The sequence below is a fragment of the Idiotropiscis lumnitzeri genome, chromosome 3 (assembly GCF_059441095.1).
Source record: "Idiotropiscis lumnitzeri isolate Australia: NSW breed Sydney's pygmy pipehorse chromosome 3, RoL_Ilum_1.0, whole genome shotgun sequence".
NCBI classification, from domain to species: Eukaryota; Metazoa; Chordata; class Actinopteri; order Syngnathiformes; family Syngnathidae; genus Idiotropiscis; species Idiotropiscis lumnitzeri.
In genome coordinates, this window is record NC_142393.1 from 12,100,298 (window position 1) to 12,121,333 (window position 21,036).

General features: G+C 41.0%; 1 protein-coding gene across 2 annotated transcripts in view; it reads right to left on the minus strand.

The window, feature by feature from the left end:
* LOC148339948 (inactive dipeptidyl peptidase 10) overlaps window positions 1-21,036 on the minus strand; it is a 35,378-nt gene that overhangs the window by 7,724 nt on the left and 6,618 nt on the right. For both annotated transcript variants that reach the window (XM_088291547.1, XM_088291546.1), the window contains 13 exons: window positions 17,047-17,161; window positions 16,515-16,610; window positions 14,621-14,715; window positions 12,468-12,539; window positions 6,451-6,503; window positions 5,893-5,974; window positions 4,736-4,856; window positions 4,480-4,634; window positions 3,966-4,063; window positions 2,839-2,962; window positions 2,507-2,548; window positions 1,915-2,022; window positions 1,398-1,489 (listed from right to left, as the gene is read on the minus strand). In XM_088291547.1, coding sequence (XP_088147673.1) covers window positions 1,398-1,489; window positions 1,915-2,022; window positions 2,507-2,548; window positions 2,839-2,962; window positions 3,966-4,063; window positions 4,480-4,634; window positions 4,736-4,856; window positions 5,893-5,974; window positions 6,451-6,503; window positions 12,468-12,539; window positions 14,621-14,715; window positions 16,515-16,610; window positions 17,047-17,107 — 1,199 coding nt within the window. In that variant the 5' untranslated portion in view covers window positions 17,108-17,161. The remainder of the gene's footprint in view (window positions 1-1,397; window positions 1,490-1,914; window positions 2,023-2,506; window positions 2,549-2,838; window positions 2,963-3,965; window positions 4,064-4,479; window positions 4,635-4,735; window positions 4,857-5,892; window positions 5,975-6,450; window positions 6,504-12,467; window positions 12,540-14,620; window positions 14,716-16,514; window positions 16,611-17,046; window positions 17,162-21,036) is intronic.

Consider the following 21,036-nt stretch of genomic DNA (forward strand, 5'->3'; position numbering starts at 1 on the left):
AAAAAAACAAGACCAAGCTCGTTAAATAATAATAGTAATAATAATAGAAGTGATTTTCAGCTTTTTCCTGTTAGGAGTTACCGCAGCAAGTCACTCGGGTGGTATGTTTGAGACAGTTCTTACGCTGGGTGGCCTTCCTGATACGGCCCAGCCATTTTTATCTGGGCTTGGGACAAACAGTAGCAGGGAACCAACACAAAGCATAAAGCAGGGGTCTCAAACTAATTTTTTTCTTGGGCCACATCATAGTTATGGTGTCCCCCAGATGGCCGTTGTTATTGTGAGCCCATATTAATCCAAGAGAGCCGTGTATTATCGCATATACAAACTGTTCAACTATTTTCAATATTTTTAAGACTGGATTGTTTGCAAAAAAATGCTTGCAATATCTCAGTGAAGACAATTTGAAAACGTCACGGCCAGATCTAGCCCCCGGTCCTTGAGTTTGACACCTGTGGCATAAATGATATTACTGTTCTCCCTGACCAGGATTTCAACCTTGGTCAATCTGTCTCGAGTCATCAGTTTTACCCACTGAGTCATCCAGCCACTGATAAAAGCAGTAGTAATAAGAATAAGAATTAATAAAATCCACCCATCCAACTTCTCGACTGTGAAGTAGATATGGCAATCGCTCCATATTATTAATCAAAATACAAAACATCATTCTAACATTTTAGGACACTTTAATACAATTCAGAATTACCGGTAGTCTTATACAGTCTGATTTCTTTCGTCTGGAAAATTCTTTAATTTTCTTTAATTCAGCACGGAATTTGTGCAAAAGTATTAGGCCACTAATGGATTACAACAAAAAAGGGAAAAAGGTAGTTAAGTCTTTTTGTCGTTCTGTGTATGGACAGGAACTTCCTGATTCACAGAAAATTATCAGCAAAGACAAGCTACCATTATCAATTTGAGTGGGATGATGCCAAAGTAACGCCAACACAGAAAAATATCAAATAAAATTAAAAAAATTAAAAATCCACTTTTCTTTCCAGACTTTCCAGACTAAAATGCAATGACGTCATTATCCCATAATTCATTTTTTTCATTATTACATAATCCTGCTAACTGTACGTGCACTAATATTTACTGTTTTGCTATGTCAACATAGAATCTAATTGTGGTGCACAAGCACTTGCACAATCAGATTGCACAAATCTCTTTTCCATTCCTCGCTGCGCAAGGATGCTTGGACTGTGATCTGCGTCTGCTTGAGGGCTTGTCTCACACAGCTGGATAATGACAGAATTATGCAATAATCTTTACTCAAGCATGAGCATGCATTCACAAGCTCAAACATGTTGCTTTTCTGGCTCTTCTTTGCTAAAAGGCAAACAAATCCACTTACTTGTGATAGTGATCATTTAAAGAAAACAGGCCATGTCACTTACATCTTTCCAGCCTTCTCGTCCAGGGCGCAAAGTGAGGTGACATCCCAGCTTCCTGATGTCAAAAAGCGAGGAGGGCTGGACTGAATGGTGGGCTGCGTGCACATAAAAGATTGATAATAATAATAGTTGGCACAGGAACATTATGTGTAAGAAAGGGAGGACATTAAATAAACACTCAAGGAGAAAAACCCTAAATTGCATCTTCTCAATCACTAATTGGCCCAAATAGGAAGGGCTCACCTAATGGCAAATTCACTTAAGTGGTAATAAGAAATGACAAACAAGACATATGGTCTTTCTGTATCGTTTCTAAAAGCACCATTGCTCTTTTCTTCATTTGCCCCGCTTGGGTGAAAATTAAGCAAGCCTGACAAGGTGACTTTGGGCATGATCTATGTTTACTGAGGGAGAAAGTGCACTAAATACAAACATGACGCCTTGGTTTAGTTTGCCCCCGCTGAAGTGATAATGGACAATTTGGAGGGAATAAATGTTAATGAGCTTAAGACAGACGTACCTGGGCTGACAGAGCGGCGATGTGGCTGAACTCTCCACGGGCGCCCTGCTTGGCTGGAAGGATGGCGTAGAACATGGAGCCATCATCTGAGAATAGTGGCACATCCTGCTGAGATTTAAAAAAAAAAAAAGAGATTTAAAACACAGCCCAAAACATCAGACTTAAATCAGGAGAAGCACAGTCGTGATACATATATGGAATGTTGCGTAGTAAAATATTGTATTAAGTTAAAGGGGAGGTCAACCCCAAAATTATCGTGACAAGAATATTTTCTATGCATGCCCACTAGTCAAAACATGGCATTCGGATTAATATTGCTTTTGCGGAATCGGAGTTAAGCAGAAAAATCCACCTGTTTTCAGACATCGCAGGGGCGGCCATTTTGTCACTTTTGTTGATTGAAAATGACATCATAGTTGCTCAGGACTCGGATAACAACAAATCACGGCTCACATGTTTTCTGAAGCTGAGCTATGATTGGTCGTTTGCTGAGTTTGTGGAGCATTTTTATTTTTCATAATATTGGTCAGATTCAAATTAGTTTAGACACCAACGTGTGAAAGTGAAGAGGAGTAATAGGAATGTTTCATACCTGCCATTCCCTATGCATGACATCCATGGTCATCTTGTGTTTCTTTGGAGGGGAATAAATCCGAAATGTTAGTGCACTCAAAATGTTTATATGTTCGGGTGATTTTAAACGTCTTCTGTTAACAATGTGGTAAGGTGCGAAAGGAATCGTCTTGATTAATGGTCTTTAAACGCACCAAACATGTTACTGTTATGAATGATGAATTCATGTATGTTGTTTACCTAAATAAAATTTATACTTAAATTATTATTATTATATTTATAGCTGTGTGTCGAAGCAGAGAGAGCCACTGCTTACTAAAGAGGGGCGACTGATTGATGACGATCCCTCACCTCTGAGCACGCCCCCGTGGTGGCCTCGCACACGCAAAGTACTGATTGGTTCTGGGCCCGGTTCAGCCAACGAACCGCCAAGCGGGTGCTGCTGGTCCAGGTTACCATGGAAATGTAGCCTTCTCTGTAGGGAACCACAAAGGTGGATGTCAATTACACCATATGTAAAGTGCGTTGTTACAGCTCTAGCTATTGTGAAACGTGGTATTTAAATAAAGTTGTATTGCATTGTATAAGGAAAGAGACATTTAAACAATTAAAAATTGCATGGGGTGAGAAGTCCGATTCACAAGCCAATGAAAAACAGGCGGATCTGATTAAAGGTGAACACTGACGATTTTAGACTAGTTCCCCTCAGGTTTTTTAAATCATCGTGATTCATTACCTGTGTTGATATTTACTGAAATTTGAAATGCAGACACCAGAAATGCATGTCACCACAGGATTCAACCAAAGGAATGGACATGATTTTGTTTCACTTTTCACCATTACAGTCCGCTTGCACTGAAGCCAGGTAGCAGAGTGACCAACCCGATACAGCAGATGGAGCTACACCCACAGCAAGTGAGTGGAACAGTGCTGCCTTGCATAAATAAATGAATGAATGAATGAATGAATGAATGAATGAATAAATAAATACGTTAATAATGCATCAGATTTATGTAATGCTAAAATGAGAAGTCAACCAACAAAACTATGTTCTATGTGGGCCCACTAGTTGAAACACGGCATTCTGATTAATATTATGTTTGAGGAATATTAAGCAGTTAAGAAGTAAAATCCACATGATTTTAGCCATCTCAGGCGGCGGCCATTTTGCCACTTGCTGTCAACTCCAAATTACAGTTGCTCAGGGGGTAGGTAACAAGCAATCATAGCTCAGTTTCAGAAAACAGGTGAGCTGTAATTGGCTGTTACCTGGGCTCGGATCAACTGTGATGTCATTTTCAGTCGACAGAAGTGACAAAATGGTCGCCCCCTGACATGGTTAAAAACAGAATGCAATGTTTGGACTAGTAAAGGTACATAGAACATTTTATTACAAATAAAGTTTGTGGGTTGACTTCCCCTTTAAGATTGTTCAGCCTTGGCCAGGTTTGCTTGAAATTTAAAAAAGGTTGGCCTACCTGAGCCGGACTGAGTCGGGGGGCATCATCTCCACCGTGTGAGCCGGGCCATACAGGTTCACGACAAACAGGCTGACTGATGGGATATTGGAGCCGGCCTATAAGAGAATTATTAACTGCTGCATGTTAAATTACACAATTACATGCACACATTCTGTAATACGTTACTTGAACAAAAAACTATGGGGTGCGATATCTAATTTCACTGAATTGGTCCATCAATTATATTATTTATATACTCCAAATAATGCATCTTTGTTCATCTATCTACGTCAGCGGTGTATAGTTCAAGATAATTTTGCTTTATTACAGTGTGATGTACAGTGTGTTTCGTAAACTGTGCTTTGGCTCAATGAAGTTGAGTTTCTTAATATTGCCTTTATTAGTCCCACAATGGGGAAATTCGAGATTCGAACCCAGGCCTCCTGGGGAGACTGGGTCCTGAACGCGGCGCCTTAGACCACTCGGCCATACTTGCCATTAGCAATAAAACAGTACAATATACACAACCCACCTTGGGGTAGGGGAAGACCAGATTTGAGGGGTACAGGCCACCCAAAAACTGAGGTATTTCCACAAGGGGGGTGGCAGAATTGTTGATGCTGAGGTACGCCAGCCGGGCACCGTCCATGGACCACCAATGGGCAGCGTAAGACTGAAGCACCTCTTCTGTTTTGTTTCAAAATATGTATACAATAAAAATACATATCAAAAGCTTTATTTAAGATTGGCGTCTTGATTTAGTGTGGGCCAAAATGTGTAAATCCCACCCTCGTAAGTCCAGTCCGAGAGCCCGTTCACCACACTGTGCCGGTCGCCAGTGGATGTGAGACGCAGTTCTTGGCTCGTCACACTGGGCTTGTAGTAGATGTCTCCATCAAACACGAAGGCCTGGCAATGATACACACAAACCAAATCCTTTATCTAAGACAGTACAGTTATAGGTTTTGTAGCTGGCTGCAGGAACAAAGAAGGGAGCAGAACAACAACAAAGAGGGTTATGAAGTACTTGCCAGCACACGTGGTCAATTTCCAATTTCCAATGAATACATCTTTACTTGCCATGGTGAACATGATAAGTGTAGACCAAGATAAAGCAATTCAAACCATTTTCCATCAATAACTTGTCACCATTTAAAGTATCTCATTTTAACTCCAAATAATTTTCAACGCCATTTTGTTCTGAAAATGAAGAGATGATGGCCCAGTGGATGTTCTTAGGTGTATAACTGCTGTGTCCAAACTACGGTCCAAGGGTCTTTTGCAGCCCGTCATCCATTCTTTGGTGGTCCGCAGCGTATACTAAACTTTTGAAATGGCCTGCAATACTATTTAAAAAAAAAAATACAAAAAGGGTGGAACAGCTTTAGAAGTTTATCTGTCTAAATAGTGAAGGGTGTGTGAAATGGTGACGACCACTACTTCTAATAATAAACTTCTCTCAAATTGCAAAAACACAAAATAAATGACTGCTGAAATAGTAACAGGATTTCTCTTGGTCAATCTGGTCAACTTTATACACATTGCTCTAGTTTTGGTTCTGACGTGAAGATGGGATTCAGCTGCTACACAATGGAGGGACGGATCTTTTCTAGTGGGATAACGGGCCGCGGGTCACCCCCATCCCCCCCAAAAAATTCTACACTATTTACTTTATCACCATTAAAAGAAACCTCGTAGCAGTTGTTCAAAATATCGACATTATATAAACATTGTATGTGCTTGATAGATTGATTGGTTTTATCGTATTCAATAGGTTAAGAAAAGAAGACAAAACTGAGACCTGATTTGCTTTTTCTCCTCTCTTTTACTCCTCACACGGCAATGATGCTTCACCAATGACACATTGAAGGAAAACTCATCTTTAGCCCTGTCGTTTAAAGTCATCCTGAAGTGACGCAAATGACAGAATCAGTGATTGGCTCACCAGCTGGTTCCCCTGAGGCCCCCAGGAAGCATACTGCAACCCAGCCTCCTTCTTCACTGGTGGCCTAAGCTCCAGCAGATCCCTGCAACACACACAAAGCACCGCATGATGCATCCATTAGGGACCAGCATCCTTTTTAAAAGACCTCCAATGGCTGGTCTGCAACCTGGCCTGGGAAAGGCTGTTATGTCTGAGCAAGATGCAGAGAGGGGGGGAACAAAAAAAACGAGAGAATGACGTTGGTTCATGCAAGGGTGCAACATCTTCGATCCTTTTTTGGCTTCACTGCCTCGGGAAAAGCCTCCCCGGTACCACCAGGCGATGATCTGCTTCACAGCTCCTTGTTAAGTCCTTTTCTGAACAGCTCTCCAGCCTGTCCCTTTATTAATCATAAAATGCTGAAAATGATTCTCAGGCAGTGGAATCTGAGGAGAGAACACTAATGAATGAATGTATGTCTGACGCAAGCACGAGGCTCTGATCGGATGAGAGGAGTTGCTCAGTCTGCACGTCCGCCGGCATGCAGCCCATGCATTAAGCATTCAGGATTCCACCTACCCAGTGGCCACACTGTAGATAGCATAGGTGGCTGTGAAGGACTGAGAGAACACCTGAAAGAGGTAGAGCATATCATGCATACGGACTGTACGTCGGTTGGCTGCACATAGAGCAAAAAAAAAAGAAGAAAAACCTGCAAATACTTGTTTTTAGTTCAAGGGACCATTCCGAGTCTTCCCAAAACCACAAATGGAAAATATGTCAATTAAGAGTCAAGTTTGTTTTTCCTCCCATTACAAACTGATAATAAAAATATGCCGCAGCATGAATTTTTTTTAATTATTTGATTAAAAGCATTTCAAAAATATATTGTACACGGGCTCGCACGCCCATAAGAAGTTGTTTGGATAATGGATGGATGGATGAAATGACATTATTTTTCAATTTTAACACATGGTATGATTCAAAAGGATTTCATTAAAACGTAAATGTATTACCATTTAAAAAAAAAATCTAAATATTTGCTTTTCAACATTTTAATATACTGGGACCAGATGAATTGAAAAGTGATTTGAGGTTGTGGATCCTCGACCTGTACGCCTATCTCACCGTGGCGTGCACACAGTCCTGGCCAATAACAAGGCGCTCGAAAGCGACTATCCGAAGGGAGGCTACATTTCCTTGACAGTCATAGCTAGCTAGCTCACAAGTTCTTATACACTTAGGAAGAAGCGAGTCATACCAGAGCCGTATGTGTTAAGGGAAGTTTCATCTTCATTACATCATGACGGAAATTAGGCCTGAATTGGAAAACGTTGCAGCACAAGAGTACTCGAGGTGCAACTGAGGAAATAAAGGAATGATGTATAAAAAAAAACGTTTTTTGTCCAGACTGAAGGAAATAACCACCACAGAAAGATCTTTGTTGGCTGACATTTGTATAACGAGCATCAGCAGCTCCTAGAATAATTTAATTAACACGCTCAACCAGACTAATGACCAACATCATTGATGGATGTGTGGGTGTGTGTGTGGGGGGGGCCGTTTGTGTTGACGGCAATTGATTGCAGCATCACCTGATGAATTCAAGGTGATACATTGATCCTTCGCATTTTTTTTTCCACAAGAGGCTGAAAGGAGACAAATTGCCCACTGGTGTTTGAAAGCGTTCTAGAAAACAAGTCCCCATAGAAATTAAATGCCACATCCTCTACAAAGTACACTTTAAGAAGGGATATTGGATGTGTCCCTTTGTTGTATACGTTGGCGGGTGTGGAGTGACGCAGGATTAAGGGATTAATGTAGGTAAATATTGAAGCTCTTGAAGGGAAATTGGAAAGTAATTGAGCTGACATATAAAACTCCAAGCATGAGGTGGTAAGGCTATGTAAGCACACAAAACATGCCGGAGAAATGACATGCATTCTCAAGTTCAAATATGGCGGGCTGGAAACCATGAATTATTCCACTCACTATATTAATTTCCCTTTTATAAGATTTTAACATTGGAAAATATTTTACATCAGGTTCACTGTGGATTGGCATGTAGGCCACATACCCAGGGGTCTGGTTGTTCTGCCAACACATAGCTTTAAGAAGGACTGTTTTGACTCACAAACTCAAAATGCGTCACATGGTCTTAATATAGTCTGTGTCGCTGTTATACGTCATCAAGTCAACAGGGATGTAAAACTGCATGAATTATCACCAGGGATTTAGAACGGGGTCTCATACTGGCCAGGCTGAGTGGTAATAACTGTCTGTTTTTAATCCTTTTGCTTTGCTTCTAAAAAAAAATAAAAAATAAAAAAAAAAGTAAATGAAAGACATAATTCATCTTAAGTAACACTCTAAAAACACTTGAGGCAAAATAACCCAAAAATTCCACTCATTGGTTTCAATTCGACCCACCTTCTTGAATTATTTCCCATAAAACAAAATAATTTTTGGAACGTTGGTTAAAATTTAACCAAGTAGTGGATCCATCCATTTTCGTCACAAAACTCTGTTATTTTTAACCCAACAGTTTTTAGAGTGTGCTCCTATGCATTTAAGAGAATGTATGGATGGATATTGGTACTTGTGAACGGATCAACATACCGAAAACTAGAAAAACTAGTCTATGATTGATCAAATTTTCATAATCGCAATTTTGGCTGCCATGATTATATTAGCATTATCGACGATATTTAAATTTAAAATACGGGTTCTGCTGCATATCTAATCAAGCACATTCTCAACCAACACGTGCTTAAGGCATAATTAACAAGCGAGCGCACCCTGCAGCGTGAGCCTGCAGTCACTCCGTAGACTGAATGCAGCGAGTCATGCAAAGAGAAGAAAGTACAGAAAAAATGGAGTTGAGGAGCTGCATGGTCAGGCTTGTGCCCTGAATGGGATCATCGTCTGTCGACTGGATTTGGTAATTGACTCTGTAATACTGTAATTATTTAGTTAGCCCTTTTAAATGTTTATTTCCTCGATACATTTTTACATTTAGAATTTTATAAATATATATTATATATATATATATATATATATATTATTTAGCATTACATGAGTTTAATTTTACACCGAAAACTGTTTCCATTGTGTTTGTTGAAAAGTATTTTTTTTAAGCTAACAAATAGGAATAATTGAGAGTAATACATGTAATAGTAATCAAAACAATTGGAACAAACATGGAATTATCATTTTGGCCACAATCATGTAGTCGTACTGAAAACTCATCAATTCATTTGGTTACATTTTGCCAGGTGAAGATGTATGTTAGGAATCCCGAACATGACCACCCCCAAAATTCTGCTGACTTGAAATTAATGAAAAAGAGCCCACAACACCAGTTTCATTGATTGACAAAAAAATTCCATGATATGTCCGTCAATAGAGGACACACGATACAGTTCCCTAACAGAAAAAGTAAGTCTGCCATTTTGGTTTGAAGCGGCCATTTTGGGCAATTTCCTGAACTCATACTTTGAGAAAATTCTCCTGTGGAATTCCACAAAATGAGATCCAGTCTGAAGCAAATGTATTAGATAGATGGACGCCACTTAAATCGGTAAAGACCGGCGTCAACATTGGGTGATCTTCTCGAATATTCACCATAAAAGATGGTGCAGTATCTCATTCATTGCTACTTTCTGTTTTCACTGGAGCTACATTTACCACTTGGAAGTCAGCTAAGCAATGTTATAAAAGATTGCCTTCCATTCCATAAAGCTTTTATGATAGCAACAGACTGGCCCTAAAACCGATTCTTTTTACTTCAAATGTATTGCCACAGGCAGCGATTGACTTAGAGCCAGACCAGGGTGTACCCCACTGTATAGTCATGTGATAAAAAGCATGACTGTGGATGTTTGATGTATTTTTATAAGCATTGCATGCTTAAAAAAAAAGAAAAAAAAAAAAGAAAAGATGCTGTTCAACTGAGTGATAAATCAGTCCAGTGGTCCGAGGCCTCTTCATGATGACTGTTAAGTCCAGTGAAGTGCAGCCCAGCTCCTGACCTCACACCAAGGCTGAGTAACCGCACGGGAGTAAACACTCCATGGTTCAGTTGAACCAGATTGAAAAAGAAAAAAAAAACGGGAGCGAGGTCAGGCATGTACCAGGACCCAAGACCTGTGGAGCTGCGCTGTCAAGCTGAAAGCGGTTTGTGGTTGTATAAGGGTGGAAGTTTCTGCGTGATGCATGATCAATATAAGGTATTGTTAATTCAAGCCATTAATTGTGCACATTTCTCTGCTTTTAAGTTTAACACTCAGAATATCCATCCATTTTTTGCTTTTCATTATTCCTCAACTCCCTCCTCCCCCATCGGCATCTTTTGGATTCTCCTAATCCCAAAGGTCTTTGTGCTCACCTGTGCGTATCAGTCCCAGAACTCCAACCTCCCCCTCTTTTCTATTTGATTTTCATCTCATTTTCAAATTCTTTTTCCTCCCTCTAATGTCTTTTGAGGGTATTTTTCTTATTTCCCCCAATGATCCCGCCCCGATTCCCACGTGGCTAAATCTCCTTGACTTGCTTCCAAAATCTATTTATTGCAACCCAGCAGGCATCCCTGACAGCCAAATAGAAAACCAACTTTCCACACAGCTTCTTCAATTGGTTCTCTCTGCTGCAGTGCAACACAGTACGAACCTCTGCCATTCCCAAACAATAATCTCGCTGATGGATTTTAACTGGCTGGGATATCTAGTCACGGAATCCCATTTCCTCAAAGCCAATCAGCACCACTCCGACCTCCCCAATTCCTCCACGGCTACTTCCTCTCTCCTCCTGCTCGTGGCAGGGCTGCAGCAAACTGCACCAGTCAGCATAAATCGCCCCGAGATAGACAGAAAAGAAAGTGAGTGAAGCAGCTAAAGGAATCGGATGGTGGGGGAGCTGCGGTCCGGAAAACGGCAGAGGGTGAGCTCATGCTGTAACTCATGAATGCATGATTCAAGGTAGGCAGGTCAGCTCTCAGCCTCTCTTCGATTGTCTCATAATGTAGCCGCATACAAATGAGCGTGGCCCGAGTCTCATGACATCAAAGGAGATCTGGATCCATATCCATTTTCAATAGCGTTTGTACTCATTAGGGTTGCAGGTGAGCTGACTGGGTGAGAGACGGGGTACGCTTGGGACAGATTCGGTATGTGGGGAACGCCTACCAAAGCACGGGAAAAATAGCCAAACTGTGTGTTAACCAAAAAAAAAAACACCTTGCTGCCATTTGTGGACATAACATTGTCTGAATAATTAATTCGCAGGGTATGATGAGCGCTGTGGGCTCGTTAAATAACAAAGAGAATATGAAATGGTAGCTGAATCAGTGGTAAGCCCACACAGAGATAATGGCGTCAGTCCTGGTGTCAGTAAAAAACGCAAAAGGAACTTGCTGCTGGATTTCATTCCCTCCAAACTTGTTTTTATTTGCTTGTAAATTGCAACTCGACTTTCTATTGAGGAACGCGCCAGGCAGTTCGCTAAGATGCTTAAATAAAGATCCAAGCTGCTATGTAACGAACCCCCTGATGTTCATCGGAGGCTACCTCCCCATGCCATTCAAAGCAGCTTTTCACTTGGACCTCCCCACCGGAACAGCCGGACAGTTTCATTGCCTTCATCTCCATTCTGCCCCCTCCTGCTCCCCTCCAACAGTCTTCTCCAAAGAAATTCTTTCATCCTTCCTCACCAGCCTGCCATGTGTTGGCTTAAATATTTAGCCCCCCGCGTGCTCTCCCAGTCACTTGCTTTCGGTTTTATCGAGCCAAAGAGCGCTGCGGCATGACCTCGTCGGGACGGGGCACTTTCTTTGTGTTCACACCACCTGGATCTTCTTTTAAGATGTGAGCATCCATTGCAAGGATGGGGAACCTCTTTCATGTGGCTCACCATGCAAGTCTCAAATTAAATAAAACCTTAGAGCAGCTGTTTTAATAAGCCTCAAAACAATTGAGCTGCAATGCAGTATGCTAATAAATATTTGTTTGTTTGCAGAACTGCGGGCACTGAAATGTCCACTGGTTGGAATAAGGTTCATTTGCGATAGATAAATACTATTTGACTGGTTTAACATTTATAATTGTTGGTGTCTGGGAAGATAGGGGAGGCAAAATCATTCTTCACACACTCCACACCAAAGGATAATCGCCCATTTCTTAAAGCGCTTGATGAGGGGGCAGAAACTCACATTTTTGTTGTACCCTGCTTTTATACGACATGAAGTACTTCATTGCATGAATTTCACAACCTCGCCGCAAGCCAAAGACCCGCAGCATTGGGATTTTATGAATTCAGGTGGGTGGAAAATGACTGCACAGACTGGCTTCTGCCGGTGAGCATTGAATTCTAGCGTTCCAGAAGGTCAGATCGCTATCAAATATTATGTATTATTCAGTGGTTCCCTCTACTGACAAGAATGTGGAATGGTCCAAAATTCAGAGGCAAAAAAAAAAAAAAAAAAGCACTCCTCCATCTATTGTACAGCCCGAATATTGCACGTTTTGACAGGCGCGAGGGTGAAAAGGCCCATTGACTGCTTGCAGGTTTAATGTTAATTTGCAGTCTGAGAGACAACTCACCGGCTTAATGTTGTAAGCCAGCAGCACAAAGCTCCTGTCTGCTGAAACTTGGAATTTTGTGGTGGTCAGATCCTGAAAAAAGACACACAAATGATCAGAACACAAATGATTTCATCTTTGCTATGAATGAGTTGCTCCCATTTATTGCACTTGAACGGTGGAGCTCCCCACGGCAGTGCAATGGGACCCTTTGTTTTCTTTTAAAGCGATTACTGTTTTCTTTTATTCATACAGAAGTTATCTACATTTGGAGGGCAAGGGTTTTTTTTAAAGGGGAAAACAACCCCCAAATTTTCTTGACAAGAATATATCGTACGCAGGCCCACTCGTCGAAACATGGCGTTCTGATTTATATTGCGTTTGTGGAATATGAGTTAAGCAGTAAAATCCACCCGTTTTTGTCCATCTCAGGTGGCGACCATTTGGTCACTTGCTGTTGACTGTAAATGACATCACAGTCGCTCAGACAATGACCAATCATGGTTGAGCTTCAGAAAACAGGTGAGCTGTGATTGGTCGTAACCTGAGCCCGCAGCAACTGTGATGCAATTTTCAGTCGACAGAAAGTGACAAAATGGCCGCCCCCTGAGATAAAAAATAGGGTGGATTTTGCTGCTTAAGTCATATTTTTTTCAAAAACACAATATTAACCAGAATTCCTTGAGACAATGTATTTTTTGTTGTTTATTAATTAATTTCTACCCTCAATTTTTTGCTAGCTATTTTCCCAAAGCTACATATGTTAGCTTCAAACTTTGACATGACATATAATGTCTCTACCACAGTGTTGTGTCTAAGATCACCAGTATCTTTTTCAGAGCAGTCATTTTGACACCGGAAAATGAAAATAGTAGGAGACATACAGGTGTGTTTTTTGCACAGCTCTAGCCCACAAACTGGAATGTTGTATGTTTCATTGTGTGTTTTCTGGTTGTGCTGAATAAGTATAGAGCTATGTATATAACATCATTAAAGCGGCGCGAAAACATCTCATCTAATGGTGGCCCTTGTGCTCAATTCTTTGTATTCATTTATTTGGGGAGACCCAATTACACCTCTTGGCGCACGCCATATCCCAACACACTTCATCTTGAGCCTGGCAACAGCAGCCTGCGGTGACCCACATACTGTGAGAATGCTTGTGTCGCACATAGGCGGTTTTTACGAGAGATGATACCCTTGCTGGGGGAGAAAAAAAAAATCTCTTTGAAATAACACGAGTAGAAAAAGGAGCTACAGTATTTTCTGTCACGCTGCCAAACTATATTATGCTCTGACTACATCAGTGATTACGGCAATGCAGCGATAGCGATCAAATAACTGGGTTTGTCTGACATAAACTGACTTTTTAAATCGCGTAAACCAAACTCAATGCTATTTGTCCTTGTCGAGCAAACACATATTGATGAGCTATTGGCCCATTATATCCAACAGTTCCTCCTTAGTTGTCTTCATAGAGCACATTTATCAAAAATAGACAGTTGGGTAGTTTAAATGTCATTTGTGATTGAAGTTAAGTGTGTAACATCAAACAAATGTTCAATGTTGTGACACTCGCAAAATCAGAGTTAACCATGTTAGTATTTGGCCACCAGCGGAGTTGCATGTGTGTGACCAATCAACCATTCCGAAAACCAGGCAGTGATAGAAAGCAAAAAGATTGCCTGGAAAAGCCCACCAGAACACCTAAACTTTATTTGGTACGAATCCAATGCTTTTTAAATAGCAACTGGTGTGTCACTGACTCCCATTTAATATGAGCTTGAATGTGATTGGAGTTTTTTATTATTGTTAATACAACAACACCCCTGTTATGCGTCACGTTAATAGAATTTTTTAAAATTATTTCTAAGCTTTTTTAATTTCACAAAAAACTATTTGAAGAGAGCTGTGTGGTCTTTTTATATCAACGGTAGACATCTACTTCACAATTTGTCATTTCCAGCAAAAACTATAAAACTGCACCAGAAATAGATTGTAAACTACTAATTTTCCTTTATGGTAGTGTTTTGTTTTTTTATTACACAGGTGTTAACTCTTTAAATGTGACTTGAAATATTTCCTGTACCTTCAGTAAATGTTTTATATATGCTTTCGATTGAGCCTGTTCGGATTTAATTCACTTTACTTATCGTCATGTGTGCAGTACTTACCAGTGAAGTGTTGTCCAGCAGGGTGGTCATCAGGTTGTTCTTGAGGCTGAATGACAAGACGTGACCCTCTCTGGTGCGCAGAACCACTTCATTTTCTGACATTATGAAAGGGGACATATTAAGGAAAATGGAGGGAGTTATATACAAATAAATGAGTCTCAGGAGTGGCTATACGGCAACTGTTAAATTTAAAGGGGAAGATATTTTTCAATAAAGTATGTTCTAGCAGCCCCAATAGTCAAACACATATTATGATTAATATTTCGTTTGTGGGATGTGAATTATGTAGCAAAATCCACCTGTTGGTATCCATCCCAGGGCGTGGCCATTTTAGCACTCGCTATCGGCTGAAAATGACATCACACTGGCTCAGGGCTCAGATCACGACCAATCACGGTTCTCATAGAGCAGTTCTAATAAAGTTCTAATTCAATTTTGACAAAAGCATGTCAAAAACGTGTTCTCAAGACCAGAACGGGCAGTTCGTCCCACAGATGGAACGGTTGGGCAGAGGTTGGAGGACCAGAGGTTCCGAAAAAAAAAAAAAAAAGGACTGACTAAGCAAGAGCGGAAGTGGATTTTTATCCGTCCCTTTAAACGTCCCGAACCAAGTCAAGTACTGCGTGTACTGAATTCAAATATTTGACTCGGAGCAGATTGAAATCTTGAAATGCTGTTACATGAACTGCCCCTTTAACTGAGAGTTCAACTGATGAGTGATTCAGGGAGCGAGAAAGGGAGAGAGAGAGAGAGAAAGTGAGAGAGAGCAGAAGAAAAAGAGTGCCAAAAACACAGAAGGGATACGCGCAGTTGTGTGAAGAAGCAATTGAGAGCCAAAACAAACCCCGCATCTTAAGGCATGTTTAATTTGAGCAAAGTGATCAAGTGCAAATAATATCCATCCATCTCGACAGTGCGACTCCAGTCCGAGCTCATTTGTGAATTTGCCACGTGTGACAAATAATGCTCCGGTAAGCTCTGTAACTATTGCCGTTGTTTGGGGGGGAAATGAGTCTCCCAGTGTTTAGAATATGAATAATACCCCATTTAAAAGCGTGGAGACCCGCGACTATTAGTCCGAAGTGGCTAATTTATGTACAAATCTGTTTTTATGTCTAAATTTAGCCTATGAAACATTTACCGTGAGCTAACAACACGAAATGGACACTTTATTTTTAACGATTATTTTTACGAATAAAGACGGATGAGTGATGACGGAAGGGTGCCCAGGTCGCGGACGAAGGACCGACGGGCAAAATAGGGAAAAGTGCTCATCAGTGATCAAGACACTGTTTTAAATCTAAAAAGGAGAAAAAAAATAAACACATGTTGCATTAAAAGAACAGTAGCCTGCATTATTGCATGCATGACATGAAGCCCACCGATATGTGCAAGTCATGGTCAGGTTATTGAAGAACATTCTCGCTGTCTCTCTCACCCTGTCCAGCAAGGGACAGACAGAAAATAAGAGTGATGATCCCAGCCACCTCTGCAATTTTGTGTTGGATACCATTCAAAATCAATAGGCTCTCTTTTTGGATATGGAACAAGAATTACTTCTAAGTAATTACACATCAATATTAAATATAAAAACCGCCGGCTGACAACTGAGATGAGAAAACTAAAGGTACCAAAATAACTCATTGGTATAGTACGACAATTTGGTACCCTTACTGTCAGGAACCATGAACAGTTAAAGGATGACTAGAAGGGTGGACCAGGATCCAGTTGAGTAGGAAGGAGACATTATGTCCCGTGTTGTTCTTTAATTACCACGATGCCTTCCTTTATTGACTTCACTGGTGACTTGACAGTTTGATTTCATGCTATTGACGTAGCTGATGCAGCAGGATTACAAAGCACCGCTTGGTCCAATATAAAAAATGATCCTTACCGGTCAACCAGGCCACACAGGGGTCGTGAACTTTGAACTCCTCGCTCTCCAGGTCTTCCATAGTGAAAAGGGAGCGGCGTAATAAGTGAGATTCATCTGAAAATGAAGCCGGAAAGAAGAATCAGCCCAAGCTTTTGGTTTATTGCATAGTAAATGGTTAAGATTTTATTTAATACTTGTGGAAAAATGGAGATTGTTTGAAAATTAGATGTGTGGGGTAGTGGTGGAAAATGAAGCTTCAAATATGCTTCATGAACTAGTTGTTGTATTTTTTGACACCTCTAGATGGCACTGTTGTCTTAAATAAAGGGGTTTAAGAAATGGCAAGTGAGTGTACTTTCAACCCAATGGTGAACAGAGAGTGCCATCTAGAGGAGTAAAAAAATAAAAAAATAACAACTGATTCATGATCAAATATGAAGCTTCATTTTCCCATCACGAGTGTGAGGTGACTCATCAAGACTTGCATTACATTTGTTTTAATATGATGTGAATATTTCGATGCCCACTGTTTCCTTTCCATCATTCATACCAGGGGTGAGAAGGATGACGGAGAGAATGACCAACGACATGACAGCCAGTATCACCATCATGGCGATCCCGATGCCTTTCCAGTTCCGCGGTGGCCCGTCTGAACTCCCCAGCTCCTGTTCCATAAAAAGATCACACGCAATGAATGTGCACATTTGTGTGGCTTCACTTTCACTGTGGAACAACAATGTCTTCTTTCAAATCCCATCCATGTCCGAATGAAAGATGTGTTCTCTGTTATAAGATCAGACTTTCAAATGCTGCTGCGTGTTCGTCTGTGCCATCACTTTCAATCACAGTGCACTTCATTTAGCTTAACTGACTGATGGGCAAAGTGGTGCTGCTAAAACCAAATGTGATGTGTGAGGTGTGCTTGGAATTTTGATGAAGCTGGATTTATTAAACACAATTCCCCTGGATAGCGCTCTGGAATGCTGAGTGACGCTGTTAAATTGTGGACTGGAACGCATTGCGAAAACATGGCAGCATTTCACAATCCCAAGAGATATTAGGTAAAGGCAAATGATTGAATTTTCTGGATAGGAAAATTTCAAGAACAATTAATAAAATGAATTGTAATTTTTTCTTAGATGATAGAAGAAATGAAGGATTTATTTTCCCCAACAGGTAATCATCCCAGAGGATTTCTTCTGAAGGGGATAATAATAATTTGTCGGGCGGCATGGTAGCCGACTGGTCAGCACTTCGACAGCACGGTACAGAGGTTGTGGGTTTGATTCCCGCTCCGGAGCATTAACTACCAGTCACATCAGTGTTAGCTTTTGAGAACTGCCTCACAGTAGGGTGTTTGCCTTGTTTATGTGAGCAATGTCTCCACCAAAAAAAAAAACGTCACCGGCAAAATACTGTAAAGTGCAAAATGGAGCCGGAATCGAACCCACGACCTCGGCACTGTGAGGCCATCGCGCTAAGCAGTCATCCACCGTGGCGCCCGACAAAAACGGCCGCTGAAAGTTTTTTTTAAGTACACAAAAGTACAACAAAAACCTGCTTGAAAGCTTAGTGGAGTTGTGGTGCAACAATTTATCCGCTCCTCATACACATTGGAGTGCAGTATTTGTCAAAGTGAACTGCGGCGTCTTTTCCAGTGTGAGAGGCTGAAAACCAATTGTTGTCGGGAAACAAACAAACAGCAAAGGATGCGGATAATAGTCATCATTTAACTGAATATTAAATATTCGGATCATTATGTGAAACTGATTGTTAATTAATTGCATCTTGAAGCTATTATACGCTTTTATGAGACCTAAAATAATCCGAAAGTAAATCTTCATAATTCTTTTTAAATCTTTCCAAACACAGCAACGTGTCTCAAAGAGGAAATCAAGTCAAAACGTTTCCTTACGTGTTCTAAGCCGCCCAACTCGTCTACTGTGTTAGTTTTGCCTAGCGGGGCTGCATGGAGCGTATTATTGTAAAGATTTTTTTTTTTTTTACTTGACGCCCCCTCGCCTCTCTTCGAAAGTCAATAAAGCTCAAATGAGAGCATATCTCACTCACATCTCTACAACGTTGGCGGCATCACATTTAAGATGCATGCTTGCTCGTCATCATCAGTCACAATTAAAAACAATGCTGTGCCGTAGGCTGGCGCTGTTGCATTTTATCACAATGAGTGGCTGGCACCGCCGGCTGGAGTTCAATCATCCGGTGGCCGTTAAACTCAGCATTCATTACGCCTCGCCCAGCCTCGCCGCTCTGTGCCAGCAAGCAGGCCGGAAGCAAAGAGCGAAACAGACTGCGGCCCCTCCTTGCTCTATGGGGTGCACCAGCTCTATTTTGGGATCACTAATAATGACCATACGAGCATAAATAGTGCCAACTGATCTGCTTTCACAAATATAACACTTCATTTATAATTAAATCAAAACGCACACCGTAAAGTAGCCTTAATCATAATGCTTATTCAGCACCGTGTACATGACTGGCACTTGAATTAAATCCATCCGACTAAAAGAGCAGTTACTGAAAGGAAGCTTGACAAATGACAATCACGTGCTACGGTCTGAGATATATTTTATTGTTTAGTTCTATTTGCAATGCTGTCGTGACTCCACGATTAAACAGCAGGCAACAGAATATCACTCTCAGTCCTGCCTGTCAATAGACAAGAGGCAAAATCAAATCAGAACATCAGCAATTGGATGAAGTGGCTGCCGAAAGCGCAAGGACGTTCCTTTGTTTTGATAGCCGCTGTTTGGTCGTCAACTAAGTTGTAAAGTTAATCAAGCCAATGAGGCACTACTATTTGGCTGCAAGTGGCAGGTAGTGTCTCAAATTGTTTGCTGGCTAAATGGAACAAGTCCATGGCTCAGCATTACTACTCAACACAACAGAGGCATTGAAATGTAAGATGGGAGCATCCCGAGAGAGACGCTGCCAGCCTGGTAAATTGAATTAAAAATAAAAATTAATCTATTAATTGATTGTTGATTTTCAGCATAGCCGATCAAGAAAATTTTGTTCATTAAAAGCATTCCCGTAAATTCTCAGCCAATCTAATGCCAGACCATTTTCCATTGACCACCAGAAGACTAAATGGATCCGGCCCCATTATCTTGCCTTCACACCTATGGACCGTTTACAGTAAATGGTCAGTCAGCCATACCACTTAACAGTCAAGATGGGCCCCATTTAGGTGTGGTAGAAATGTTAATCAAGTGTTCAGGAAGAACCACATACAGATGAGAGGGAGTAATCAACTACCCTATGGTTCAACTGTAATTACTTCTGAGATGTCGAACCTGTGGGAAAGCCTGCTGGCTCTCCTCGAATCTTCATTCATTCATTCCACAGGTGTATATATACTGATGAGTTAAAACTACCAAGAAATAGCTGTGATTAAAGGTAATGCAATTTTTTACCAACACTTTCCCAAAAAATGAACATGTTAATTCCCCTGTCAAGGGTCACTGCAGCAAGTCACTCCCATGATATTGTTGCCACAGTTTTGACGCCAGGTGACCTTCCGCACACGGTGGAGATGATGCCCTGCGACTCGGTCAGGATCAGGTAGGCCAGAACTTGTTTAAATATGAAGCAAATCAGGCCACGGCCGAACAATATTAAAGGGGAAGTCAACCCCCCGAAATTATTTGCCAAAAAATGTTCCACGTGCCTTCATTAGTCTAAACATGGCATTTTGATTAATATTGTGTTTGTCGTTTGAGATAAGCAGCAAAATCCACTCGTTTTCAGCCATCTCACGGGGTGGCCACTTTGTCACTTTTGTCGACTGAACAATACATCACAGATGTTCAGGGCTCATGTAACGACGAATCACGGCGCACCTGTTTTCCGAAGCTAAGCCCAGCGCAAGTGTGAGTCCAACTCTAATGGACAAAAAAGGGTGGATTTTACTGCTTAACTTTTATTCCACAAATGCAATAATAATCTGAATGTCGTGTTTAGACCAGTGGGGCTGCATAGAACATATTTTTGTTGAGAATTATTTGGGGTTGACTTCCCCTTTAAGGATGGAACTGAGTGTTACTATCCACCCTGATTGGGATTTGATCCCAAGACCCCATGAACAAAGTCAGGCACCACCAACATCCAACATGCTACATTACATTGCCATCAGACACTTGGAAGCAAAATGTCCAGATATCATGGAGACTCAATATTCAGGGACAACTATGGATTATAGCCCCACCCCTGATTGTTTGATTTATTGTTCATTCATTCTCAGTCGCTAATTATTCAATGTGAAGGCTGAAGCATGCTCCTACATGCCCTACTGAAACTTAAGCATACGTCAAATTAAGGATACTGTACGTCACTACTAGAAGGTTCATAAGAGTACAGGGTTGTCCGTCATTTGGGGAAAAACGTGGATTTGGGCGAGCGGAAAATGAGTCCGCAGAGTGAAGAGAGATTTCCTGGCCACTGTCGCGTATGTGAGATAAATGCGCCATGAAAAGCGCTGGCTCAAGCAAATACGTGACAATTGAGCGAAGGAAGGATCTTA